General features: G+C 40.1%; 1 protein-coding gene across 1 annotated transcript in view; it reads left to right on the forward strand.

Moving 5' to 3' along the window:
* Positions 1-24,521, forward strand: part of LOC141446973 (metabotropic glutamate receptor 2-like) — a 308,858-nt gene that overhangs the window by 253,297 nt on the left and 31,040 nt on the right. Inside the window, exon 6 of the mRNA XM_074114046.1 lies at positions 22,266-22,517. Within this exon, the coding sequence (XP_073970147.1) occupies positions 22,266-22,517 (252 nt within the window). The remainder of the gene's footprint in view (positions 1-22,265; positions 22,518-24,521) is intronic.

Consider the following 24,521-nt stretch of genomic DNA (forward strand, 5'->3'; position numbering starts at 1 on the left):
CCAAACTAAAGGGTTTTTCCTTTTCTAAAGGCTTTTCCCGTTGCTACTACTTTGAAAACAGACCAACCACGAGTGTACAAGTTACCTGTGCCCTCGTAATAGAATACAGATGAGAGATAGTACACTATTCTTGGCCAAAGTACAGGGTTTTCCCTTTTGTAAACGCTTTTTCCGTTGTTACTACCTTGAAAACAGACCTACCACGAGTGCACAAGCTACCTGTGCCCTCGTAATAGAATACAGATGAAAGGAAGTTCACTATTTTTGTGCAAAGTACAGTGTTTTTCCTATTCTAAATGCTTTTTCCGTTGCTACGACTTTGGAAACAGACCAACCACGAGTGTACAAGCTACCTGTGCCCTGGTAATAGAGTACAGATGGAAGGAAGTTCACTATTCTTGGCCAAACTAAAAGGTTTTTCCTTTTCTAAATGCTTTTCCCGTTGCTACTACTTTGAAAACAGACCAACCACGAGTGTACAAGCTACCTGTGTCCTGGTAATAGAGTACAGATGAGAGAAAGTTCACTATTCTTGGCCAAACTAAAGGGTTTTTCCTTTTCGAAACGCTTTTCCCGTTGCTACTACTTTGAAAACAGACCAACCACGAATGTACAAGCTACTTGTGCCCTCGTAATAGAATACAGATGAGAGAATGTTCTCTATTCCTGTCGAAAGTAAAGGGTTTTTCCTATTCTAAACGCTTTTCCCGTTGCTACTATTTTGAAAACAGACCAACCACGAATGTACAAGCTACCGGTGCCCTGGTAATAGAGTACAGATAAAAGGAAGTTCACTATTCTTGGCCAATGTACAGGGTTTTCCCTTTTGTAAACGCAATTTCCGTTGCTACTAACTTGAAAACAGACCTACCACGAGTGTACAAGCTACCTGTGCCCTCGTAATAGAATACAGATGAGAGAAAGTTCACTATTCTTGGCCAAACTAAAGGGTTTTTCCTATTCTAAACGCTTTTCCCGTTGTTACTATTTTGAAAACAGACCAACCACGAATGTACAAGCTACCTGTGCCCTCGTAATAGAATACAGATGAGAGAAAGTTCACTATTCTTGGCCAATGTACAGGGTTTTTCTTTTGTAAACGCTTTTCCCGTTTCTACTACTTTGAAAACAGACCAGCCGCGAATGTACAAGCTACCTGTGCCCTCGTAATAGAATACAGATGAAAGGAAGTTCACTATTTTTGTGCAAAGTACAGTGTTTTTCCTATTCTAAATGCTTTTTCCGTTGCTACGACTTTGGAAACAGACCAACCACGAGTGTACAAGCTACCTGTGCCCTGGTAATAGAGTACAGATGGAAGGAAGTTCACTATTCTTGGCCAAACTAAAAGGTTTTTCCTTTTCTAAATGCTTTTCCCGTTGCTACTACTTTGAAAACAGACCAACCACGAGTGTACAAGCTACCTGTGTCCTGGTAATAGAGTACAGATGAGAGAAAGTTCACTATTCTTGGCCAAACTAAAGGGTTTTTCCTTTTCGAAACGCTTTTCCCGTTGCTACTACTTTGAAAACAGACCAACCACGAATGTACAAGCTACTTGTGCCCTCGTAATAGAATACAGATGAAAGGAAGTTCACTATTTTTGTGCAAAGTACAGTGTTTTTCCTATTCTAAATGCTTTTTCCGTTGCTACGACTTTGGAAACAGACCAACCACGAGTGTACAAGCTACCTGTGTCCTGGTAATAGAGTACAGATGGAAGGAAGTTCACTATTCTTGGCCAAACTAAAGGGTTTTTCCTTTTCGAAACGCTTTTCCCGTTTCTACTACTTTGAAAACAGACCAACCACGAATGTACAAGCTACCTGTGCCCTCGTAATAGAATACAGATGAGAGAAAGTTCACTATTCTTGGCCAAACTAAAAGGTTTTTCCTTTTCTAAATGCTTTTCCCGTTGCTACTACTTTGAAAACAGACCAACCACGAGTGTACAAGCTACCTGTGTCCTGGTAATAGAGTACAGATGAGAGAAAGTTCACTATTCTTGGCCCAACTAAAGGGTTTTTCCTTTTCTAAATGCTTTTCCCGTTGCTACTACTTTGAAAACAGACCAACCACGAGTGTACAAGCTACCTGTGTCCTGGTAATAGAGTACAGATGAGAGAAAGTTCACTATTCCTGTCCAAAGTAAAGGGTTTTTCCTATTCTAAACGCTTTTCCCGTTTCTACTACTTTGAAAACAGACCAACCGCGAGTGTACAAGCTACCTGTGTCCTGCTAATAGAGTACAGATGAGAGAAAGTTCACTATTCTTGGCCAAACTAAAGGGTTTTTCCTTTTCGAAACGCTTTTCCCGTTGCTACTACTTTGAAAACAGACCAACCACGAATGTACAAGCTACTTGTGCCCTCGTAATAGAATACAGATGAAAGGAAGTTCACTATTTTTGTGCAAAGTACAGTGTTTTTCCTATTCTAAATACTTTTTCCGTTGCTACGACTTTGGAAACAGACCAACCACGAGTGTACAAGCTACCTGTGCCCTGGTAATAGAGTACAGATGGAAGGAAGTTCACTATTCTTGGCCAAAGTACAGGGTTTTCCCTTTTGTAACCGCTTTTTCCGATGCTACTACCTTGAAAACAGACGTACTACGAGTGTACAAGCTACCTATGCCCTCGTAATAGAATACAGATGAGAGAAAGTTCACTATTCTTGGCCAAACTAAAGGGTTTTTCCTATTCTAAACGCTTTTCCCGTTGCTACTATTTTGAAAACAGACCAACCACGAATGTACAAGCTACCTGTGCCCTCGTAATAGAATGCAGATGAGAGAAAGTTCACTATTCTTGGCCAAACTAAAGGGTTTTTCCTTTTCTAAAGGCTTTTCCCGTTGCTACTACTTTGAAAACAGACCAACCACGAGTGTACAAGTTACCTGTGCCCTCGTAATAGAATACAGATGAGAGATAGTACACTATTCTTGGCCAAAGTACAGGGTTTTCCCTTTTGTAAACGCTTTTTCCGTTGTTACTACCTTGAAAACAGACCTACCACGAGTGCACAAGCTACCTGTGCCCTCGTAATAGAATACAGATGAAAGGAAGTTCACTATTTTTGTGCAAAGTACAGTGTTTTTCCTATTCTAAATGCTTTTTCCGTTGCTACGACTTTGGAAACAGACCAACCACGAGTGTACAAGCTACCTGTGCCCTGGTAATAGAGTACAGATGGAAGGAAGTTCACTATTCTTGGCCAAACTAAAAGGTTTTTCCTTTTCTAAATGCTTTTCCCGTTGCTACTACTTTGAAAACAGACCAACCACGAGTGTACAAGCTACCTGTGTCCTGGTAATAGAGTACAGATGAGAGAAAGTTCACTATTCTTGGCCAAACTAAAGGGTTTTTCCTTTTCGAAACGCTTTTCCCGTTGCTACTACTTTGAAAACAGACCAACCACGAATGTACAAGCTACTTGTGCCCTCGTAATAGAATACAGATGAAAGGAAGTTCACTATTTTTGTGCAAAGTACAGTGTTTTTCCTATTCTAAATGCTTTTTCCGTTGCTACGACTTTGGAAACAGACCAACCACGAGTGTACAAGCTACCTGTGCCCTGGTAATAGGGTACAGATGGAAGGAAGTTCACTATTCTTGGCCAAAGTACAGGGTTTTCCCTTTTGTAACCGCTTTTCCCCTTGCTACTACCTTGAAAACAGACGTACTACGAGTGTACAAGCTACCTATGCCCTCGTAATAGAATACAGATGAGAGAATGTTCTCTATTCCTGTCCAAAGTAAAGGGTTTTTCCTATTCTAAACGCTTTTCCCGTTGCTACTATTTTGAAAACAGACCAACCACGAATGTACAAGCTACCTGTGCCCTGGTAATAGAGTACAGATAAAAGGAAGTTCACTATTCTTGGCCAATGTACAGGGTTTTCCCTTTTGTAAACGCAATTTCCGTTGCTACTAACTTGAAAACAGACCTACCACGAGTGTACAAGCTACCTGTGCCCTCGTAATAGAATACAGATGAGAGAAAGTTCACTATTCTTGGCCAAACTAAAGGGTTTTTCCTATTCTAAACGCTTTTCCCGTTACTACTATTTTGAAAACAGACCAACCACGAATGTACAAGCTACCTGTGCCCTCGTAATAGAATACAGATGAGAGAAAGTTCACTATTCTTGGCCAATGTACAGGGTTTTTCTTTTGTAAACGCTTTTCCCGTTTCTACTACTTTGAAAACAGACCAGCCGCGAATGTACAAGCTACCTGTGCCCTCGTAATAGAATACAGATGAAAGGAAGTTCACTATTTTTGTGCAAAGTACAGTGTTTTTCCTATTCTAAATGCTTTTTCCGTTGCTACGACTTTGGAAACAGACCAACCACGAGTGTACAAGCTACCTGTGCCCTGGTAATAGAGTACAGATGGAAGGAAGTTCACTATTCTTGGCCAAACTAAAGGGTTTTTCCTTTTCGAAACGCTTTTCCCGTTTCTACTACTTTGAAAACAGACCAACCACGAATGTACAAGCTACCTGTGCCCTCGTAATAGAATACAGATGAGAGAAAGTTCACTATTCTTGGCCAAACTAAAAGGTTTTTCCTTTTCTAAATGCTTTTTCCGTTGCTACGACTTTGGAAACAGACCAACCACGAGTGTACAAGCTACCTGTGCCCTGGTAATAGGGTACAGATGGAAGGAAGTTCACTATTCTTGGCCAAAGTACAGGGTTTTCCCTTTTGTAACCGCTTTTCCCCTTGCTACTACCTTGAAAACAGACGTACTACGAGTGTACAAGCTACCTATGCCCTCGTAATAGAATACAGATGAGAGAATGTTCTCTATTCCTGTCCAAAGTAAAGGGTTTTTCCTATTCTAAACGCTTTTCCCGTTGCTACTATTTTGAAAACAGACCAACCACGAATGTACAAGCTACCTGTGCCCTGGTAATAGAGTACAGATAAAAGGAAGTTCACTATTCTTGGCCAATGTACAGGGTTTTCCCTTTTGTAAACGCAATTTCCGTTGCTACTAACTTGAAAACAGACCTACCACGAGTGTACAAGCTACCTGTGCCCTCGTAATAGAATACAGATGAGAGAAAGTTCACTATTCTTGGCCAAACTAAAGGGTTTTTCCTATTCTAAACGCTTTTCCCGTTGCTACTATTTTGAAAACAGACCAACCACGAATGTACAAGCTACCTGTGCCCTCGTAATAGAATACAGATGAGAGAAAGTTCACTATTCTTGGCCAATGTACAGGGTTTTTCTTTTGTAAACGCTTTTCCCGTTTCTACTACTTTGAAAACAGACCAGCCGCGAATGTACAAGCTACCTGTGCCCTCGTAATAGAATACAGATGAAAGGAAGTTCACTATTTTTGTGCAAAGTACAGTGTTTTTCCTATTCTAAATGCTTTTTCCGTTGCTACGACTTTGGAAACAGACCAACCACGAGTGTACAAGCTACCTGTGCCCTGGTAATAGAGTACAGATGGAAGGAAGTTCACTATTCTTGGCCAAACTAAAGGGTTTTTCCTTTTCGAAACGCTTTTCCCGTTTCTACTACTTTGAAAACAGACCAACCACGAATGTACAAGCTACCTGTGCCCTCGTAATAGAATACAGATGAGAGAAAGTTCACTATTCTTGGCCAAACTAAAAGGTTTTTCCTTTTCTAAATGCTTTTCCCGTTGCTACTACTTTGAAAACAGACCAACCACGAGTGTACAAGCTACCTGTGTCCTGGTAATAGAGTACAGATGAGAGAAAGTTCACTATTCTTGGCCCAACTAAAGGGTTTTTCCTTTTCTAAATGCTTTTCCCGTTGCTACTACTTTGAAAACAGACCAACCACGAGTGTACAAGCTACCTGTGTCCTGGTAATAGAGTACAGATGAGAGAAAGTTCACTATTCCTGTCCAAAGTAAAGGGTTTTTCCTATTCTAAACGCTTTTCCCGTTTCTACTACTTTGAAAACAGACCAACCGCGAGTGTACAAGCTACCTGTGTCCTGCTAATAGAGTACAGATGAGAGAAAGTTCACTATTCTTGGCCAAACTAAAGGGTTTTTCCTTTTCGAAACGCTTTTCCCGTTGCTACTACTTTGAAAACAGACCAACCACGAATGTACAAGCTACTTGTGCCCTCGTAATAGAATACAGATGAAAGGAAGTTCACTATTTTTGTGCAAAGTACAGTGTTTTTCCTATTCTAAATACTTTTTCCGTTGCTACGACTTTGGAAACAGACCAACCACGAGTGTACAAGCTACCTGTGCCCTGGTAATAGAGTACAGATGGAAGGAAGTTCACTATTCTTGGCCAAAGTACAGGGTTTTCCCTTTTGTAACCGCTTTTTCCGATGCTACTACCTTGAAAACAGACGTACTACGAGTGTACAAGCTACCTATGCCCTCGTAATAGAATACAGATGAGAGAATGTTCTCTATTCCTGTCCAAAGTAAAGGGTTTTTCCTATTCTAAACGCTTTTCCCGTTGCTACTATTTTGAAAACAGACCAACCACGAATGTACAAGCTACCTGTGCCCTGGTAATAGAGTACAGATAAAAGGAAGTTCACTATTCTTGGCCAATGTACAGGGTTTTCCCTTTTGTAAACGCAATTTCCGTTGCTACTAACTTGAAAACAGACCTACCACGAGTGTACAAGCTACCTGTGCCCTCGTAATAGAATACAGATGAGAGAAAGTTCACTATTCTTGGCCAAACTAAAGGGTTTTTCCTATTCTAAACGCTTTTCCCGTTGCTACTATTTTGAAAACAGACCAACCACGAATGTACAAGCTACCTGTGCCCTCGTAATAGAATGCAGATGAGAGAAAGTTCACTATTCTTGGCCAAACTAAAGGGTTTTTCCTTTTCTAAAGGCTTTTCCCGTTGCTACTACTTTGAAAACAGACCAACCACGAGTGTACAAGTTACCTGTGCCCTCGTAATAGAATACAGATGAGAGATAGTACACTATTCTTGGCCAAAGTACAGGGTTTTCCCTTTTGTAAACGCTTTTTCCGTTGTTACTACCTTGAAAACAGACCTACCACGAGTGCACAAGCTACCTGTGCCCTCGTAATAGAATACAGATGAAAGGAAGTTCACTATTTTTGTGCAAAGTACAGTGTTTTTCCTATTCTAAATGCTTTTTCCGTTGCTACGACTTTGGAAACAGACCAACCACGAGTGTACAAGCTACCTGTGCCCTGGTAATAGAGTACAGATGGAAGGAAGTTCACTATTCTCGGCCAAACTAAAAGGTTTTTCCTTTTCTAAATGCTTTTCCCGTTGCTACTACTTTGAAAACAGACCAACCACGAGTGTACAAGCTACCTGTGTCCTGGTAATAGAGTACAGATGAGAGAAAGTTCACTATTCTTGGCCAAACTAAAGGGTTTTTCCTTTTCGAAACGCTTTTCCCGTTGCTACTACTTTGAAAACAGACCAACCACGAATGTACAAGCTACTTGTGCCCTCGTAATAGAATACAGATGAAAGGAAGTTCACTATTTTTGTGCAAAGTACAGTGTTTTTCCTATTCTAAATGCTTTTTCCGTTGCTACGACTTTGGAAACAGACCAACCACGAGTGTACAAGCTACCTGTGCCCTGGTAATAGGGTACAGATGGAAGGAAGTTCACTATTCTTGGCCAAAGTACAGGGTTTTCCCTTTTGTAACCGCTTTTCCCCTTGCTACTACCTTGAAAACAGACGTACTACGAGTGTACAAGCTACCTATGCCCTCGTAATAGAATACAGATGAGAGAATGTTCTCTATTCCTGTCCAAAGTAAAGGGTTTTTCCTATTCTAAACGCTTTTCCCGTTGCTACTATTTTGAAAACAGACCAACCACGAATGTACAAGCTACCTGTGCCCTGGTAATAGAGTACAGATAAAAGGAAGTTCACTATTCTTGGCCAATGTACAGGGTTTTCCCTTTTGTAAACGCAATTTCCGTTGCTACTAACTTGAAAACAGACCTACCACGAGTGTACAAGCTACCTGTGCCCTCGTAATAGAATACAGATGAGAGAAAGTTCACTATTCTTGGCCAAACTAAAGGGTTTTTCCTATTCTAAACGCTTTTCCCGTTGCTACTATTTTGAAAACAGACCAACCACGAATGTACAAGCTACCTGTGCCCTCGTAATAGAATACAGATGAGAGAAAGTTCACTATTCTTGGCCAATGTACAGGGTTTTTCTTTTGTAAACGCTTTTCCCGTTTCTACTACTTTGAAAACAGACCAGCCGCGAATGTACAAGCTACCTGTGCCCTCGTAATAGAATACAGATGAAAGGAAGTTCACTATTTTTGTGCAAAGTACAGTGTTTTTCCTATTCTAAATGCTTTTTCCGTTGCTACGACTTTGGAAACAGACCAACCACGAGTGTACAAGCTACCTGTGCCCTGGTAATAGAGTACAGATGGAAGGAAGTTCACTATTCTTGGCCAAACTAAAAGGTTTTTCCTTTTCTAAATGCTTTTCCCGTTGCTACTACTTTGAAAACAGACCAACCACGAGTGCACAAGCTACCTGTGTCCTGGTAATAGAGTACAGATGAGAGAAAGTTCACTATTCTTGGCCAAACTAAAGGGTTTTTCCTTTTCGAAACGCTTTTCCCGTTGCTACTACTTTGAAAACAGACCAACCACGAATGTACAAGCTACTTGTGCCCTCGTAATAGAATACAGATGAAAGGAAGTTCACTATTTTTGTGCAAAGTACAGTGTTTTTCCTATTCTAAATGCTTTTTCCGTTGCTACGACTTTGGAAACAGACCAACCACGAGTGTACAAGCTACCTGTGCCCTGGTAATAGAGTACAGATGGAAGGAAGTTCACTATTCTTGGCCAAAGTACAGGGTTTTCCCTTTTGTAACCGCTTTTTCCGTTGCTACTACCTTGAAAACAGAGGTACTACGAGTGTACAAGCTACCTATGCCCTCGTAATAGAATACAGATGAGAGAATGTTCTCTATTCCTGTCCAAAGTAAAGGGTTTTTCCTATTCTAAACGCTATTCCCGTTGCTACTATTTTGAAAACAGACCAACCACGAATGTACAAGCTACCTGTGCCCTGGTAATAGAGTACAGATAAAAGGAAGTTCACTATTCTTGGCCAATGTACAGGGTTTTCCCTTTTGTAAACGCAATTTCCGTTGCTACTAACTTGAAAACAGACCTACCACGAGTGTACAAGCTACCAGTGCCCTCGTAATAGAATACAGATGAGAGAAAGTTCACTATTCTTGGCCGAACTAAAGGGTTTTTCTTTTGTAAACGCTTTTCCCGTTTCTACTACTTTGAAAACAGACCAACCGCGAATGTACAAGCTACCTGTACCCTCGTAATAGAATACAGATGAGAGAAAGTTCACTATTTTTGGCCAAACTAAAGGGTTTTCCCTTTTGTAACCGCTTTTTCCGTTGCTACTACCTTGAAAACAGACGTACTACGAGTGTACAAGCTACCTATGCCCTCGTAATAGAATACAGATGAGAGAATGTTCTCTATTCCTGTCCAAAGTAAAGGGTTTTTCCTATTCTAAACGCTTTTCCCGTTGCTACTATTTTGAAAACAGACCAACCACGAATGTACAAGCTACCTGTGCACTCGTAATAGAATACAGATGAGAGAAAGTTCACTATTCTTGGCCAATGTACAGGGTTTTTCTTTTGTAAACGCTTTTCCCGTTTCTACTACTTTGAAAACAGACCAGCCGCGAATGTACAAGCTACCTGTACCCTCGTAATAGAATAGAGATGAGAGAAAGTTCAATATTCTTGGCCAAACTAAAGGGTTTTTCCTATTCTAAACGCTTTTTTCGTTGCTACAACTTTGAAAACAAACCAACCACGAGTGTACAAGTTACCTGTGCCCTCGTAATAGAATACAGATGAGAGATAGTACACTATTCTTGACCAAAGTACAGGGTTTTCCCTTTTGTAAACGCTTTTTCCGTTGTTACTACCTTGAAAACAGACCTACCACGAGTGCACAAGCTACCTGTGCCCTCGTAATAGAATACAGATGAAAGGAAGTTCACTATTTTTGTGCAAAGTACAGTGTTTTTCCTTTTCTAAAGGCTTTTCCCGTTGTTACTACTTTGAAAACAGACCAACCACGAATGTACAAGCTACCTGTGCCCTGGTAATAGAGTACAGATAAAAGGAAGTTCACTATTCATGGCCAATGTACAGGGTTTTCCCTTTTGTAAACGCAATTTCCGTTGCTACTAACTTGAAAACAGACCTACCACGAGTGTACAAGCTACCTGTGCCCTCGTAATAGAATACAGATGAGAGAATGTTCTCTATTCCTGTCCAAAGTAAAGGGTTTTTCCTATTCTAAACGCTTTTCCCGTTGCTACTATTTTGAAAACAGACCAACCACGAGTGTACAAGTTACCTGTGCCCTCGTAATAGAATACAGATGAGAGATAGTACACTATTCTTGGCCAAAGTACAGGGTTTTCCCTTTTGTAAACGCTTTTTCCGTTGTTACTACCTTGAAAACAGACCTACCACGAGTGCACAAGCTACCTGTGCCCTCGTAATAGAATACAGATGAAAGGAAGTTCACTATTTTTGTGCAAAGTACAGTGTTTTTCCTATTCTAAATGCTTTTTCCGTTGCTTCGACTTTGGAAACAGACCAACCACGAGTGTACAAGCTACCTGTGCCCTGGTAATAGAGTACAGATGGAAGGAAGTTCACTATTCTTGGCCAAACTAAAGGGTTTTTCCTTTTCTAAAGGCTTTTCCCGTTGCTACTACTTTGAAAACAGACCAACCACGAGTGTACAAGTTACCTGTGCCCTCGTAATAGAATACAGATGAGAGATAGTACACTATTCTTGGCCAAAGTACAGGGTTTTCCCTTTTGTAAACGCTTTTTCCGTTGTTACTACCTTGAAAACAGACCTACCACGAGTGCACAAGCTACCTGTGCCCTCGTAATAGAATACAGATGAAAGGATGTTCACTATTTTTGTGCAAAGTACAGTGTTTTTCCTATTCTAAAGGCTTTTCCCGTTGCTACTACTTTGAAAACAGACCAACCACGAATGTACAAGCTACCTGTGCCCTGGTAATAGAGTACAGATAAAAGGAAGTTCACTATTCTTGGGCAATGTACAGGGTTTTCCCTTTTGTAAACGCAATTTCCGTTGCTACTATTTTGAAAACAGACCAACCACGAATGTACAAGCTACCTGTGCCCTCGTAATAGAATACAGATGAGAGAAAGTTCACTATTCTTGGCCAAACTAAAGGGTTTTTCTTTTGTAAACGCTTTTCCCGTTTCTACTACTTTGAATACAGACCAACCGCGAATGTACAAGCTACCTGTACCCTCGTAATAGAATACAGATGAGAGAAAGTTCACTATTCTTGGCCAAACTAAAGGGTTTTTCCTATTCTAAACGCTTTTTTCGTTGCTACAACTTTGAAAACAGACCTATCTCGAATGTACAAGCTACCTGTGCCCTCGTAATAGAATACAGATGAGAGAAAGTTAACTATTCTTGGCCAAACTAAAGGGGTTTCCCTTTTGTAAACGCAATTTCCGTTGCTACTAACTTGAAAACAAACCTACCACGAGTGTACAAGCTACCTATGCCCTCGTAATAGAATACAGATGAAAGGAAGTTCACTATTTTTGTGCAAAGTACAGTGTTTTTCCTATTCTAAACGCTTTTCCCGTTGCTACTATTTTGAAAACAGACCAACCACGAATGTACAAGCTACCTGTGCCCTCGTAATAGAATACAGATGAGAGATAGTACACTATTCTTGGCCAAACTAAAAGGTTTTTCCTTTTCTAAATGCTTTTCCCGTTGCTACTACTTTGAAAACAGACCAACCACGAGTGTACAAGCTACCTGTGTCCTGGTAATAGAGTACAGATGAGAGAAAGTTCACTATTCTTGGCCAAACTAAAGGGTTTTTCCTTTTCGAAACGCTTGTCCCGTTTCTACTACTTTGAAAACAGACCAACCACGAATGTACAAGCTACCTGTGCCCTCGTAATAGAATACAGATGAGAGAGAGTTCACTATTCTTGGCCAAACTAAAAGGTTTTTCCTTTTCTAAATGCTTTTCCCGTTGCTACTACTTTGAAAACAGACCAACCACGAGTGTACAAGCTACCTGTGTCCTGGTAATAGAGTACAGATGAGAGAAAGTTCACTATTCTTGGCCAAACTAAAGGGTTTTTCCTTTTCTAAATGCTTTTCCCGTTGCTACTACTTTGAAAACAGACCAACCACGAGTGTACAAGCTACCTGTGTCCTGGTAATAGAGCACAGATGAGAGAAAGTTCACTGTTCCTGTCCAAAGTAAAGGGTTTTTCCTATTCTAAACGCTTTTCCCGTTTCTACTACTTTGAAAACAGACCAACCACGAATGTACAAGCTACCTGTGCCCTCGTAATAGAATACAGATGAGAGAAAGTTCACTATTTTTGGCCAAACTAAAAGGTTTTTCCTTTTCTAAATGCTTTTCCCGTTGCTACTACTTTGAAAACAGACCAACCACGAGTGTACAAGCTACCTGTGTCCTGGTAATAGAGTACAGATGAGAGAAAGTTCACTATTCTTGGCCAAACTAAAGGGTTTTTCCTTTTCGAAACGCTTTTCCCGTTACTACTACTTTGAAAACAGACCAACCACGAATGTACAAGCTACTTGTGCCCTCGTAATAGAATACAGATGAAAGGAAGTTCACTATTTTTGTGCAAAGTACAGTGTTTTTCCTATTCTAAATGCTTTTTCCGTTGCTACGACTTTGGAAACAGACCAACCACGAGTGTACAAGCTACCTGTGCCCTGGTAATAGAGTACAGATGGAAGGAAGTTCACTATTCTTGGCCAAAGTACAGGGTTTTCCCTTTTGTAACCGCTTTTTCCGTTGCTACTACCTTGAAAACAGACGTACTACGAGTGTACAAGCTGCCTATGCCCTCGTAATAGAATACAGATGAGAGAATGTTCTCTATTCCTGTCCAAAGTAAAGGGTTTTTCCTATTCTAAACGCTTTTCCCGTTGCTACTATTTTGAAAACAGACCAACCACGAATGTACAAGCTACCTGTGCCCTGGTAATAGAGTACAGATAAAAGGAAGTTCACTATTCTTGGCCAATGTACAGGGTTTTCCCTTTTGTAAACGCAATTTCCGTTGCTACTAACTTGAAAACAGACCTACCACGAGTGTACAAGCTACCTGTGCCCTCGTAATAGAATACAGATGAGAGAAAGTTCACTATTCTTGGACAAACTAAAGGGTTTTTCCTATTCTAAACGCTTTTCCCGTTGCTACTATTTTGAAAACAGACCAACCACGAATGTACAAGCTACCTGTGCCCTCGTAATAGAATACAGATGAGAGAAAGTTCACTATTCTTGGCCAATGTACAGGGTTTTTCTTTTGTAAACGCTTTTCCCGTTTCTACTACTTTGAAAACAGACCAGCCGCGAATGTACAAGCTACCTGTACCCTCGTAATAGAATAGAGATGAGAGAAAGTTCACTATTCTTGGCCAAACTAAAGGGTTTTTCCTATTCTAAACGCTTTTTTCGTTGCTACAACTTTGAAAACAGACCTATCACGAATGTACAAGCTATCTGTGCCCTCGTAATAGAATACAGACTAGAGAAAGTTAACTATTCTTGGCCAAACTAAAGGGTTTTTCCTTTTCTAAAGGCTTTTCCCGTTGCTACTACTTTGAAAACAGACCAACCACGAGTGTACAAGTTACCTGTGCCCTCGTAATAGAATACAGATGAGAGATAGTACACTATTCTTGGCCAAAGTTCAGGGTTTTCCCTTTTGTAAACGCTTTTTCCGTTGTTACTACCTTGAAAACAGACCTACCACGAGTGCACAAGCTACCTGTGCACTCGTAATAGAATACAGATGAAAGGAAGTTCACTATTTTTGTGCAAAGTACAGTGTTTTTCCTATTCTAAATGCTTTTTCCGTTGCTACGACTTTGGAAACAGACCAACCACGAGTGTACAAGCTACCTGTGCCCTGGTAATAGAGTACAGATGGAAGGAAGTTCACTATTCTTGGCCAAACTAAAAGGTTTTTCCATTTCTAAATGCTTTTCCCGTTGCTACTACTTTGGAAACAGACCAACCACGAGTGTACAAGCTACCTGTGTCCTGGTAATAGAGTACAGATGAGAGAAAGGTCACTATTCTTGGCCAAACTAAAGGGTTTTTCCTTTTCGAAACGCTTTTCCCGTTGCTACTACTTTGAAAACAGACCAACCACGAATGTACAAGCTACTTGTGCCCTCGTAATAGAATACAGATGAAAGGAAGTTCACTATTTTTGTGCAAAGTACAGTGTTTTTCCTATTCTAAATGCTTTTTCCGTTGCTACGACTTTGGAAACAGACCAACCACGGGTGTACAAGCTACCTGTGCCCTGGTAATAGAGTACAGATGGAAGGAAGTTCACTATTCTTGGCCAAAGTACAGGGTTTTCCCTTTTGTAACCGCTTTTTCCGTTGCTACTACCTTGAAAACAGACGTACTACGAGTGTACAAGCTACCTATGCCCTCGTAATAGAATACAGATGAGAGAATGTTCTCTATTCCTGTCCAAAGTAAAGGGTTTTTCCTATTCTAAACGCTTTTCCCGTTGCTACTATTTTGAAAACAGACCAACCACGAATGTACAAGCTACCTGTGCCCTGGTAATAGAGTACAGATAAAAGGAAGTTCACTATTCTTGGCCAATGTACAGCGTTTTCCCTTTTGTAAACGCAATTTCCGTTGCTACTAACTTGAAAACAGACCTACCACGAGTGTACAAGCTACCTGTGCCCTCGTAATAGAATACAGATGAGAGAAAGTTCACTACTCTTGGCCAAACTAAAGGGTTTTTCTTTTGTAAACGCTTTTCCCGTTTCTACTACTTTGAAAACAGACCAACCGCGAATGTACAAGCTACCTGTACCCTCGTAATAGAATACAGATGAGAGAAAGTTCACTATTCTTGGCCAAACTAAAGGGTTTTCCCTTTTGTAACCGCTTTTTCCGTTGCTACTACCTTGAAAACAGACGTACTACGAGTGTACAAGCTACCTATGCCCTCGTAATAGAATACAGATGAGAGAATGTTCTGTATTCCTGTCCAAAGTAAAGGGTTTTTCCTATTCTAAACGCTTTTCCCGTTGCTACTATTTTGAAAACAGACCAACCACGAATGTACAAGCTACCTGTGCCCTCGTAATAGAATACAGATGAGAGAAAGTTCACCATTCTTGGCCAATGTACAGGGTTTTTCTTTTGTAAACGCTTTTCCCGTTTCTACTACTTTGAAAACAGACCAGCCGCGAATGTACAAGCTACCTGTACCCTCGTAATAGAATAGAGATGAGAGAAAGTTCACTATTCTTGGCCAAACTAAAGGGTTTTTCCTATTCTAAACGCTTTTTTCATTGCTACAACTTTGAAAACAGACCTATCACGAATGTACAAGCTACCTGTGCCCTCGTAATAGAATACAGACTAGAGAAAGTTAACTATTCTTGGCCAAACTAAAGGGTTTTTCCTTTTCTAAAGGCTTTTCCCGTTGCTACTACTTTGAAAACAGACCAACCACGAGTGTACAAGTTACCTGTGCCCTCGTAATAGAATACAGATGAGAGAAAGTTCACTATTCTTGGCCAATGTACAGGGTTTTTCTTTTGTAAACGCTTTTCCCGTTTCTACTACTTTGAAAACAGACCAGCCGCGAATGTACAAGCTACCTGTACCCTCGTAATAGAATAGAGATGAGAGAAAGTTCACTATTCTTGGCCAAACTAAAGGGTTTTTCCTATTCTAAACGCTTTTTTCGTTGCTACAACTTTGAAAACAGACCTATCACGAATGTACAAGCTATCTGTGCCCTCGTAATAGAATACAGACTAGAGAAAGTTAACTATTCTTGGCCAAACTAAAGGGTTTTTCCTTTTCTAAAGGCTTTTCCCGTTGCTACTACTTTGAAAACAGACCAACCACGAGTGTACAAGTTACCTGTGCCCTCGTAATAGAATACAGATGAGAGATAGTACACTATTCTTGGCCAAAGTTCAGGGTTTTCCCTTTTGTAAACGCTTTTTCCGTTGTTACTACCTTGAAAACAGACCTACCACGAGTGCACAAGCTACCTGTGCACTCGTAATAGAATACAGATGAAAGGAAGTTCACTATTTTTGTGCAAAGTACAGTGTTTTTCCTATTCTAAATGCTTTTTCCGTTGCTACGACTTTGGAAACAGACCAACCACGAGTGTACAAGCTACCTGTGCCCTGGTAATAGAGTACAGATGGAAGGAAGTTCACTATTCTTGGCCAAACTAAAAGGTTTTTCCATTTCTAAATGCTTTTCCCGTTGCTACTACTTTGGAAACAGACCAACCACGAGTGTACAAGCTACCTGTGTCCTGGTAATAGAGTACAGATGAGAGAAAGGTCACTATTCTTGGCCAAACTAAAGGGTTTTTCCTTTTCGAAACGCTTTTCCCGTTGCTACTACTTTGAAAACAGACCAACCACGAATGTACAAGCTACTTGTGCCCTCGTAATAGAATACAGATGAAAGGAAGTTCACTATTTTTGTGCAAAGTACAGTGTTTTTCCTATTCTAAATGCTTTTTCCGTTGCTACGACTTTGGAAACAGACCAACCACGAGTGTACAAGCTACCTGTGCCCTGGTAATAGAGTACAGATGGAAGGAAGTTCACTATTCTTGGCCAAAGTACAGGGTTTTCCCTTTTGTAACCGCTTTTTCCGTTGCTACTACCTTGAAAACAGACGTACTACGAGTGTACAAGCTACCTATGCCCTCGTAATAGAATACAGATGAGAGAATGTTCTCTATTCCTGTCCAAAGTAAAGGGTTTTTCCTATTCTAAACGCTTTTCCCGTTGCTACTATTTTGAAAACAGACCAACCACGAATGTACAAGCTACCTGTGCCCTGGTAATAGAGTACAGATAAAAGGAAGTTCACTATTCTTGGCCAATGTACAGCGTTTTCCCTTTTGTAAACGCAATTTCCGTTGCTACTAACTTGAAAACAGACCTACCACGAGTGTACAAGCTACCTGTGCCCTCGTAATAGAATACGGATGAGAGAAAGTTCACTACTCTTGGCCAAACTAAAGGGTTTTTCTTTTGTAAACGCTTTTCCCGTTTCTACTACTTTGAAAACAGACCAACCGCGAATGTACAAGCTACCTGTACCCTCGTAATAGAATACAGATGAGAGAAAGTTCACTATTCTTGGCCAAACTAAAGGGTTTTCCCTTTTGTAACCGCTTTTTCCGTTGCTACTACCTTGAAAACAGACGTACTACGAGTGTACAAGCTACCTATGCCCTCGTAATAGAATACAGATGAGAGAATGTTCTGTATTCCTGTCCAAAGTAAAGGGTTTTTCCTATTCTAAACGCTTTTCCCGTTGCTACTATTTTGAAAACAGACCAACCACGAATGTACAAGCTACCTGTGCCCTCGTAATAGAATACAGATGAGAGAAAGTTCACCATTCTTGGCCAATGTACAGGGTTTTTCTTTTGTAAACGCTTTTCCCGTTTCTACTACTTTGAAAACAGACCAGCCGCGAATGTACAAGCTACCCGTACCCTCGTAATAGAATAGAGATGAGAGAAAGTTCACTATTCTTGGCCAAACTAAAGGGTTTTTCCTATTCTAAACGCTTTTTTCATTGCTACAACTTTGAAAACAGACCTATCACGAATGTACAAGCTACCTGTGCCCTCGTAATAGAATACAGACTAGAGAAAGTTAACTATTCTTGGCCAAACTAAAGGGTTTTTCCTTTTCTAAAGGCTTTTCCCGTTGCTACTACTTTGAAAACAGACCAACCACGAGTGTACAAGTTACCTGTGCCCTCGTAATAGAATACAGATGAGAGATAGTACACTATTCTTGGCCAAAGTACAGGGTTTTCCCTTTTGTAAACGCTTTTTCCGTTGTTACTACCTTGAAAACAGACCTACCACGAGTGCACAAGCTACCTGTGCCCTCGTAATAGAATACAGATGAAAGGAAGTTCACTATTTTTGTGCAAAGTACAGTGTTTTTCCTATTCTAAATGCTTTCTCCGTTGCTACGACTTTGGAAACAGACCAACCACGAGTGTACAAGCTACCTGTGCCCTGGTAATAGAGTACAGATGGAAGGAAGTTCACTATTCTTGGCCAAAGTACAGGGTTTTCCCTTTTGTAACCGCTTTTTCCGTTGCTACTACCTTGAAAACAGACGTACCACGAGTGTACAAGCTACCTGTTCCCTCGTAATAGAATACAGATGAAAGGAAGTTCACTATTCTTGGCCAAACTAAAGGGTTTTTCCTTTTCTAAAGGCTTTTCCCGTTGTTACTACTTTGAAAACAGACCAACCACGAATGTACAAGCTACCTGTGCCCTGGTAATAGAGTACAGATAAAAGGAAGTTCACTATTCATGGCCAATGTACAGGGTTTTCCCTTTTGTAAACGCAATTTCCGTTGCTACTAACTTGAAAACAGACCTACCACGAGTGTACAAGCTACCTGTGCCCTCGTAATAGAATACAGATATAGAGAATGTTCTCTATTCCTGTCCAAAGTAAAGGGTTTTTCCTATTCTAAACGCTTTTCCCGTTGCTACTATTTTGAAAACAGACCAACCACGAATGTACAAGCTACCTGTGCCCTCGTAATAGAATGCAGATGAGAGAAAGTTCACTATTCTTGGCCAAACTAAAGGGTTTTTCTTTTGTAAACGTTTTTCCCGTTTCTACTACTTTGAAAACAGACCAACCACGAGTGTACAAGTTACCTGTGCCCTCGTAATAGAATACAGATGAGAGATAGTACACTATTCTTGGCCAAAGTACAGGGTTTTCCCTTTTGTAAACGCTTTTTCCGTTGTTACTACCTTGAAAACAGACCTACCACGAGTGCACAAGCTACCTGTGCCCTCGTAATAGAATACAGATGAAAGGATGTTCACTATTTTTGTGCAAAGTACAGTGTTTTTCCTATTCTAAATGCTTTTTCCGTTGCTACGACTTTGGAAACAGACCAACCACGAGTGTACAAGCTACCTGTGCCCTGGTAATAGAGTACAGATGGAAGGAAGTTCACTATTCTTGGCCAAAGTACAGGGTTTTCCCTTTTGTAACCACTTTTTCCGTTGCTACTACCTTGAAAACAGACGTACCACGAGTGTACAAGCTACCTGTTCCCTCGTAATAGAATACAGATGAAAGGAAGTTCACTATTCTTGGCCAAACTAAAGGGTTTTTCCTTTTCTAAAGGCTTTTCCCGTTGCTACTACTTTGAAAACAGACCAACCACGAATGTACAAGCTACCTGTGCCCTGGTAATAGAGTACAGATAAAAGGAAGTTCACTATTCTTGGCCAAACTAAAGGGATTTCCCTTTTGTAAACGCAATTTCCGTTGCTACTAACTTGAAAACAGACCTACCACGAGTGTACAAGCTACCTATGCCCTCGTAATAGAATACAGATGAGAGAATGTTCTCTATTCCTGTCCAAAGTAAAGGGTTTTTCCTATTCTAAACGCTTTTCCCGTTGCTACTATTTTGAAAACAGACCAACCACGAATGTACAGGCTACCTGTGCCCTCGTAATAGAATACAGATGAGAGAAAGTTCACTATTCTTGGCCAATGTACAGGGTTTTTCTTTTGTAAACGCTTTTCCCGTTTCTACTACTTTGAAAACAGACCAACCGCGAATGTACAAGCTACCTGTACCCTCGTAATAGAATACAGATGAGAGAAAGTTCACTATTCTTGGCCAAACTAAAGGGTTTTTCCTATTCTAAACGCTTTTTTCGTTGCTACAACTTTGAAAACAGACCTATCACGAATGTACAAGCTACCTGTGCCCTCGTAATAGAATACAGATGAGAGAAAGTTAACTATTCTTGGCCAAACTAAAGGGTTTTTCCTTTTCTAAAGGCTTTTCCCGTTGCTACTACTTTGAAAACAGACCAACCACGAGTGTACAAGTTACCTGTGCCCTCGTAATAGAATACAGATGAGAGATAGTACACTATTCTTGGCCAAAGTACAGGGTTTTCCCTTTTGTAAACGCTTTTTCCGTTGTTACTACCTTGAAAACAGACCTACCACGAGTGTACAAGCTACCTGTGCCCTAGTAATAGAATACAGATGAGAGAATGTTCTCTATTCCTGTCCAAAGTAAAGGGTTTTTCCTATTCTAAACGCTTTTCCCGTTGCTACTATTTTGAAAACAGACCAACCACGAATGTACAAGCTACCTGTGCCCTGGTAATAGAGTACAGATAAAAGGAAGTTCACTATTCTTGGCCAATGTACAGGGTTTTCCCTTTTGTAAACGCAATTTCCGTTGCTACTAACTTGAAAACAGACCTACCACGAGTGTACAAGCTACCTATGCCCTCGTAATAGAATACAGATGAGAGAATGTTCTCTATTCCTGTCCAAAGTAAAGGGTTTTTCCTATTCTAAACGCTTTTCCCGTTGCTACTATTTTGAAAACAGACCAACCACGAATGTACAAGCTACCTGTGCCCTCGTAATAGAATAGAGATGAGAGAAAGTTCACTATTCTTGGCCAAACTAAAGGGTTTTTCTTTTGTAAACGCTTTTCCCGTTTCTACTACTTTGAAAACAGACCAACCGCGAATGTACAAGCTACCTGTACCCTCGTAATAGAATACAGATGAGAGAAAGTTCACTATTCTTGGCCAAACTAAAGGGTTTTTCCTATTCTAAACGCTTTTTTCGTTGCTACAACTTTGAAAACAGACCTATCACGAATGTACAAGCTACCTGTGCCCTCGTAATAGAATACAGATGAGAGAAAATTAACTATTCTTGGCCAAACTAAAGGGTTTTTCCTTTTCTAAAGGCTTTTCCCGTTGCTACTACTTTGAAAACAGACCAACCACGAGTGTACAAGTTACCTGTGCCCTCGTAATAGAATACAGATGAGAGATAGTACACTATTCTTGGCCAAAGTACAGGGTTTTCCCTTTTGTAAACGCTTTTTCCGTTGTTACTACCTTGAAAACAGACCTACCACGAGTGTACAAGCTACCTGTGCCCTCGTAATAGAATACAGATGAAAGGAAGTTCACTATTTTTGTGCAAAGTACAGTGTTTTTCCTATTCTAAATGCTTTTTCCGTTGCTACGACTTTGGAAACAGACCAACCACGAGTGTACAAGCTACCTGTGCCCTGGTAATAGAGTACAGATGGAAGGAAGTTCACTATTCTTGGCCAAAGTACAGGGTTTTCCCTTTTGTAACCGCTTTTTCCGTTGCTACTACCTTGAAAACAGACGTACCACGAGTGTACAAGCTACCTATGCCCTCGTAATAGAATACAGATGAGAGAAAGTTCCATATTCCTGTCCAAAGTAAAGGGTTTCTCCTATTTTAAACGCTTTTCCCGTTGCTGCTACTTAGAAAACAGACCAACCACGAATGTACAAGCTACCTGTGCCCTCGTAATAGAATACAGATGATAGAAAGTTCACTATTCTTGGCCAAACTAAAGGGTTTTTCTTTTGTAAACGCTTTTTCCGTTGCTACTACTTTGAAAACAGACCAACCACGAGTGTACTAGCTACGTGTGCCCTCGTAATAGAATACGGATGAAAGGAAGTTCACTATTCTTGGCCAAACTAAAGGGTTTTTCCTTTTCTAAACGCATTTAGCGTTGCTACTACTTTGAAAATAGACCAACCACGAGTGTACAAGCTACCTGTGTTCTAGTAATTGAATACAGATGAAAGGAAGTTAACTATTCTTGGCCAAAGTAAAGGGTTTTTCCTATTCTAAACGCTTTTTCCTTTGCTACTACTTTGAGTACCGACCAACTACGAGTGTACAAGTTACCTGTGCCCTCGTATTGATTGGGGAATTCTAAATTATTTTTGTTCATTATTTAAGTTTTCTTAGATCTAGTTTCGCCTTTTTACAAAGTCCATTTATTTTCCGGGTCAAATTTTTAAATTTTTCACTTTTTCCAAAGAATATACTGAAGCAGGTGAATTGGTTTTACTGTTTGAATTTATGCTTCTCTTCTTTTATTAATTTATAAGAAATTTATTTTGGTTTCCTAAAATTAAGCTAGGTGAAAATTTAGTGAAACCTTGATGATGCGCCAACAGTTCCCCCAGTCGTGTTTGTTTGCTCTTCCAAACTCATTTTTCATCAGTATTAATTTTTTTTTTTCTTTTCTTTGTTCAGGTGTAATAATATTCGGTTCTGATCAAGAGGTGGCGGCGATGATGAAAGCAGTTAGAAGAATGAATGCAACTGGTATATTCTCCTGGATTGGTTCGGATGGTTGGAGTGCCAGAGATCTGGTATCGAACGGTAATGAACCAGAAGTTGAAGGTACTTTGTCCGTACAACCGCAGGCTAATCCTGTCACCGGTTTTGAAGAATATTTTCTTAATTTGAGCGTAGAAACGAATAAAAGAAATCCCTGGTTTGTGGGTAAGTTTTTAATTTTTTTTTAAATTTTTCTTCGATGTTGGGAAATCTCTTATCTTAGTTTCTTAAATGTGCGCATATTCGGACCCAGTTGCATCTTTTATTCGTTGGTAGTTAATAAATAAGATTAGTTAATACATGATTTCAAAACATCAAGTGATGCATTAATAATCTATTAGCTTGACTAAATGCATATTTCTCTGAGGCTAAGCCAGCTAGGCAACTTCATTCAATATTTACAACTTAATAGCATAGTTTTGAATTATTCTCTGTGTAACTATAACTACGTATGTTACTATACTGAATGAGACACTATCATGAAATAATTATGTCGCATTATTCTACTATTCGGATGAAATAATTTAGATAATTTTTTTTTTTTTTTAATTTATTTAGCCATTTACAATCTGTATAATACACTATACAATAAGTAAATAAGGAGATTGAAGTATAGAGGCGTGAAAGGCAGGAGGAAAGAAACTGCCCAGCGGCAGCACTTTCTACAGGATATTTATTTTAGGCCTTCAGACTGCGATGAAGTTGCGGGGCCACTGGCGATTCAGTCGGCGAGGAGGATTGTCAGGAATATCAGAGGAGGCGAGAGACTGTACTAGGGAATTGGAGCAAGTGGAGAGAGCACTATGGAATTTTTGATATTTAGTCTTGGCTATCTGGTGTACGAAGGGGATGTTGAGGTCGTTGTGTAGAGTGAGGTTAGTCACGTAGAAAGGAGCGTCAGCTATCTGTCGGAGGAGTTTTGACTGAAATGTTTGTACAGTCCGTACGTTTGTAGGTTTGGCTGAACCCCACAGCTCTAGTCCGTAAGTCCACATTGGTTTGAGGATAGTACTGTATATTAATCGTTTGAGTTCAATAGGTAATTTGGAGCGTCGTCCAAGAAGTCTGTAAAGTAGTTTCGCACGTTTTGTCATAGCTTGTCTTTTAAGTCTAGTGTGTGGGTTCCACGTGAGTCGCTTGTCTATGTTGAGCCCAAGGTAGCGCACCAGATCTTTATGAGGAAGAGGATTGCTGTTGAAGAGGACAGGTGGACAGGAGCCCCGCCGGAGAGTAAACGTGGCATGCTGGCATTTCTGTGGGTTCATTTTAATCCGTCACTTCTTTGCCCAGGATTCTATTTTATGTAAGTGTGTCTGTAATTTGTATGAAGCTGATGTAGGATGTGTACTTGTGGAAAGTATGGCTGTGTCGTCTGCATATGTACAGAGTAGTGTAGAGGGTTGTACAGGTATGTCTGATGTGTATACTGTGTAGAGAACGGGGCCAAGTATACTCCCCTGCGGCACTCCCGCCCCCACTGTGGAGAAAGGAGAGATTGCCGAGCCAGTACTAATTTGAAAGAACCTATCTGAAAGATAGGAGCGCAGAATTTAGATGAATTTAATTAAATTATTTTATTTTCTATTCAACTTCACGGACGGGATGAATTTTGACAAATTGGTTGGAATTAGGGTTTTTAAATGAATGTAATTGCTAGATCGAGTTGTGAAAATGAAGATTTTCTTTCAGGGACTTATTTATTCATTTTAGTTTAAAAAATATAATTATGTCGATACATGTAATTTGAAATTACTTTCCTGCTGATTTTTTGCCCATTTGATGGACAATTAAATCTCCGTTGATAAGTTAATAACTTCCTCAGAAATCTTGAGACAAGCTACAAAAAAAAAACATAGCAAGCAGATGGTACAAAAAACTATTTGGGTTCGCAAAACCCACAGGTGGCATCATTAAAAATCACACTTTTGCAACCCATTTTAACACATTCATTTGGAATTTACCCATTGAACACTATGCAGAAGTCCATATTCTATGATTTCCAACACTGTTTGTTACATCGAGAATGCTTAAGGCCACTGTGGAATGATTCATCCAATCTCTTTACAATTTCATATACCGTAAAGAGGTGGTACTTAAACGAAGTATAAAGTTGGAACTCGTGAGATTTTTCGCTCTTAATTGTTCAAATGCATAACTCCACAATATTTT

This window comes from Rhodnius prolixus, unplaced genomic scaffold, assembly GCF_049639745.1.
Source record: "Rhodnius prolixus isolate KJV_2025 unplaced genomic scaffold, Rpr scaffold_7, whole genome shotgun sequence".
Classification (NCBI taxonomy): domain Eukaryota; kingdom Metazoa; phylum Arthropoda; class Insecta; order Hemiptera; family Reduviidae; genus Rhodnius; species Rhodnius prolixus.